At 42.8% G+C, this 4,519-nt stretch overlaps 1 protein-coding gene across 1 annotated transcript in view; it reads right to left on the reverse strand.

Annotated features, from left to right (window-relative positions):
- Nucleotides 1–2,112: 2,112 nt before the first annotated feature.
- The window catches only part of faah2a (fatty acid amide hydrolase 2a), a 6,224-nt gene continuing 3,817 nt past the window's right edge, over nucleotides 2,113–4,519 (reverse strand). The window contains exons 9-11 of the mRNA XM_027027461.2: nucleotides 4,372–4,483; nucleotides 4,078–4,266; nucleotides 2,113–2,797 (exon numbers count right to left, since the gene is read on the reverse strand). Coding sequence (XP_026883262.1) covers nucleotides 2,568–2,797; nucleotides 4,078–4,266; nucleotides 4,372–4,483 — 531 coding nt within the window. The 3' untranslated portion in view covers nucleotides 2,113–2,567. The remainder of the gene's footprint in view (nucleotides 2,798–4,077; nucleotides 4,267–4,371; nucleotides 4,484–4,519) is intronic.

Here is a 4,519-nt window from a genome sequence, read left to right on the forward strand (position 1 = left end):
GAAATGAAAAGTAGTAAGAGTTTGGTTGAGCTTTCAAATTATTGGTCAATCAACAGAAAACTCTGCAGCAGAGTTAATCTTTGGCAGGAACTAATTCTAATAAGAGTTGGACCTAATTCACCCTGATTTTCAAAGCAAGAAATTGTGCCACGGTTAGTCATGCCTGAGATAGAAGCACGGGTGGATGATGGGAGATCACAGTACACACGACCTTCGAACCTTGTGTCCTATGTGGATGCCCAGAACAGCGGAATAAAACCCTGTTCCTGTGTCGTGCACTACTAGGTTATGGTAGTGGTGTCCAGCAACAGGAGATGCTCTCAGTGTAATTACCCTCTGGGCTGTAGTACAAGAGACCACAGTAAACGTGAGTATTCAATGTCTCAGGAGTCAAAAGGGAGATCTGACTTAAAAATCAGTGATAATGTTTTTGTATTTAAAATCAAATTCACGAAAAGCTAAAATGGGGAAAGATAATAAAGAGGTGAGGAAAAAAGGATTAAAAATGTCAATTTACTGCTATGCGCATCCTACAAAATAAAACAATAATATAAACAACTATCACAAGTTTTATTTCTAAATTACCACGTGTCACGGTTGGCCGATCATCCACCCACTCCTGCCAGAGATCATTTAAAAATGACTGTTCTGGACACAGCTGTAGTTTGCCATGCTGTCCACCAGAGGGCGACATCTCCAGAATACCCACTGTAATGGCTTGCTCGTCACTCTCTCCCTCTCAGTCAGCACAGTGGATCATCGCTCTGTCCCTGTGTGCCAAGCCTGTTGGTACATTACTGGTCCTCCTGGTCCCTTGCCTATGTACTTGTGACCTTTGGCCTGAGCCTGTTTTTGACTCCGAGTTTGCCTTTGCTCTTCCCAGTAAACCTGCGTACGGATCCTCTCAAACTGCTTGAGTCTTATGTCACTGTTCTGTTCGATCTGCAGTGCAGACAGTTGAGGCTCTCCTGCCCAGATGTGTGAGCAAGGGAGGGGATACTAACACTGCAATCAGTGGAATTACGACACTTGCTGGACTTTGACAGGAACTGGCATTCTTCCAGAGGCAGGAGACATCCTGTTGAGTGTGTGGTCCTGCCCTCCACTATGCTGCTTCCACTGTCCAAAACTGGGGTGGACATGATGAGACTTCACTCTCGCCAAGTAGATTCCTCACACTATGCTATTGTCTTGAATGTCAGTACTTAAATTCAAGTTGGTAAGTTCATTTCAAAAGCTACATGAACTTGTGTGCAAGTCTGGAGTCTTTTCAACTTGTGAAAGATCCTTCACATACTTTGTGGTCCCCTGAAGAACCAACTTGGTGTTCTCACCAAGGTGTTTCAGTTCCTGCAGCTTCCCTGGTTGAGCAGGTAGAGCATCATGTCAGTAAGACCAAGGTCACAGGTTCGATTTCCAACAGAATGCACAGTCATACTATTAAATATGTACTTGATCCAAAGATTAAGTGAACCATACATCTTCAAAACATTTCATGCTGTGACAGAGCAATGAGGCATTTAATGCTCTAACACACTTCAAAACAATTCTCATGTTTGTATGTCCCCCGCCCAAGAGTAGTCTGATGAATATATTGTATTGGTAGTTAGTGGTATCCATTAGTTTTAGTAGTTATTCAATACAATTATAGAGATTAAAACAATGCAAATGAGAATTGGTGAGCTCTATGAAACACACAGGGTGGGAGAAGGTAACCACAGCAAGGGTTTTAAAAAAGGCTTGATGGCTAGAGAAAGTAGAACCATGGTGTTGTTTGTGTGAATTAAAACTTAACTACTGTATAATGGATTTTGAGAATTTGATTCAGACAGATATCCACAAAATCAATACAATTCATAAGCTTCTTCAATGATTGCTTATCTAACCAAATTTACTTATGAAATATTTTGACATATTACAAAACATTTTGTCTTTATTTTCAGAGGTTTTAATATCTCTCCAATCCATGTCTGGATCTAGCTGTCCTTCTGACACGATTTTTCTACGTACCCCGGTGTACATGTAGAAGCTACATTCTGTTTTAGTTTTACAGTGCTTTGACGCAGTCTCGTCTAAATCATGAATGAACACAAACGTAACAGTGGCACTGGACAACTTTAAAACAACAACTTTATTCAGTGCATTCTCAGCCAGTCCATGGTGGGTTACACCTTCATCATGTAATGGCAGCATCCTCTCTGGTAGGCAGATGCGTCCATCCTGTGAGGTGATTAGCGACCCAACAGCGACTCTTCCAGCGCGGACAGCCACATGGCAGTGGTGTGGCATCACAACATGCGCGGGAAACGCAGAGAGGGACACCCCACACACTCACACTACACCCAATCCCTCATTTACACCAAACTAGCCAGCTAGAGCCTGTTCACCACTTGTTAGATAAAGACCGTTTACATTACACTGATGGACACTCTCAACACATTCTTAATGAGGACACGACTCTCAACTTGTAAAAGATAAACAAAAATTGTGCTGTGGTAACAAGCGATTGTTAGTGGTTGTAGTATTATATATATATCTATCTTATGTTTTCTGGGGGGGTGGGGGGCTTACGTGGTATCACTATGGAAACGTGGGGCGTTCAGGGTGCTCGTCGGCTCTTGTGCTGTGTGGCCGGGCTCCCTCCAGCCTCCGAAGGCCTGCTCCAGGTACAGGGCAGTGGCCAGGGTGAGACGGTCCTGCAACTTCCCTGCTACTAGCTGCACACCCAGGGGCAAGCCCTCCTCACTGAGCCCTAACGGACACTGGGTCACTGGCAGCCCCAGAATATTAAAAATCCCTGCAGAGAAGGAGAGATAAAGGCAGAAGAACAGAGAGGCAAGGAGACACTTGAATGGATGGGAGATGAGAACATACATAGCCAGAGAAAATGATACAGCGCTAGACTCATAAAACTCTGTGTAACTGAAGGAATATTTGTGGAATATTTAAACGACCACTGATCCTACAATGTTGAGTAACAAACTCTAGTACTTACTGTAGGGTATTGTTTATTACACTGATGTTGTATAACAAACTCTAGCAATTATTGTTTATTACACTTATCATTGTTTAAGATAGACTTTATGTATTTGTACGTCTAGTCATCAGCAGTGATCCCTGTATTTCTACAGTATTCTAGTTCACTGGCATGTTAGACTCCAACCTGCTGTACTGTACTAGGATGTATTCTATGAGGAAACGACAAAGCATTTTTGTAAGTGGCTCTGGATAAGAGCGTCTGCTAAATGCTGTAAATGTATCTGCCAAGCAAAATATACAAAATACACGACATATCATTCCTATTCATAACATGACTGTGCAGAGAAATAGTGCACCTGTGTCAACTTACAGTAACAACAAAAACATGCAAATGAGGCCATACATTATTAATGAGTCATGTCAAGAGTCAGATGACTGACTAAGTAGTGAGACCAGTGGTTCACTGAAAAGTGCCAGTTACATACAAATATAAAACATTTTACCAAACTATGACCAAAACATGAACCGCATGTTTGCAATGGGATGATGACATAAGTACTTCTTCCAAATCTTGGCAGAGCAGCAAAATTGCATCCTCAGTAGTTTCTTGTTCTGTAACACCTAAATTTGCATTTCTTATGGCAAAACTTCGAGGCATTCTGACATCCTGGTCTCATAAGTCATAAGTTTCTTCTTTGTTTACCATCACTAATAGTTGCAAAGTTTGCCATCATACTCACTCCAAACAGACCAAAATGTGCCTTTTAAATACATTTGTCAGTTAGCTAAAGGAGGGATTTTGCACATGTGACCAAACATTGTTAGAGAAAAGACCACCATGACTGGGACATATAACATCAGACAAGTTCAGATGGTATATTTTTTGCAAAGTGGTGTTCTACTATGAATCACTAACATCATATGCAAATGAGGACATAATGTGGTAGCACCATATAGATCATGCAAACGTTAAAATACGCAGGAAACGTGTTACCGTGGCGATATTGGCAATTAACATCGTCTTAAATATGGTTGAAGGTTTTATGACTTTGATCCACAGTCTTTAAAAGGGCAGAGGCATGGGAGATGGGAGCTCACCAGTGTAGGAGAAGTTGAAGGGAGTGAACAGAGGGTAGTGGTGTTTGGGGGCCAGTTGGGGGTGAGAAGGGTAGAGCAGAACTCCATCCAAACCCAGGAGCTCCTCCAGCTCCCTCTGTAGGCTCTCCTTCTGCTGCAGGATGAACTGAGATGGGTGTGAGCTCTGAAACATCTCCACCAGGGTCAGGCCTGAGGGAAAGCCAGTCAGACACAGGAATGGAGGTGCCAGACGGAAGGAAGCGGGTACCCCTCCCTCTCTGCACACATGCACACAAAAAACATAAAAGCCTTTACCTATAGCAGCAATGGTGTGGGGTGACAGTCCTAGTGCCCATTTGAACAGCTCCCAAACAGGCCACACCTTCTTCCCACCTCCATTCATAAGCTCAGCAAAGCTGGTAGGAATCTGGAAAAAAACATCCCTTTGTCTGCACAGTGCCTT

Source organism: Electrophorus electricus, chromosome 11, assembly GCF_013358815.1.
Source record: "Electrophorus electricus isolate fEleEle1 chromosome 11, fEleEle1.pri, whole genome shotgun sequence".
NCBI lineage: Eukaryota > Metazoa > Chordata > Actinopteri > Gymnotiformes > Gymnotidae > Electrophorus > Electrophorus electricus.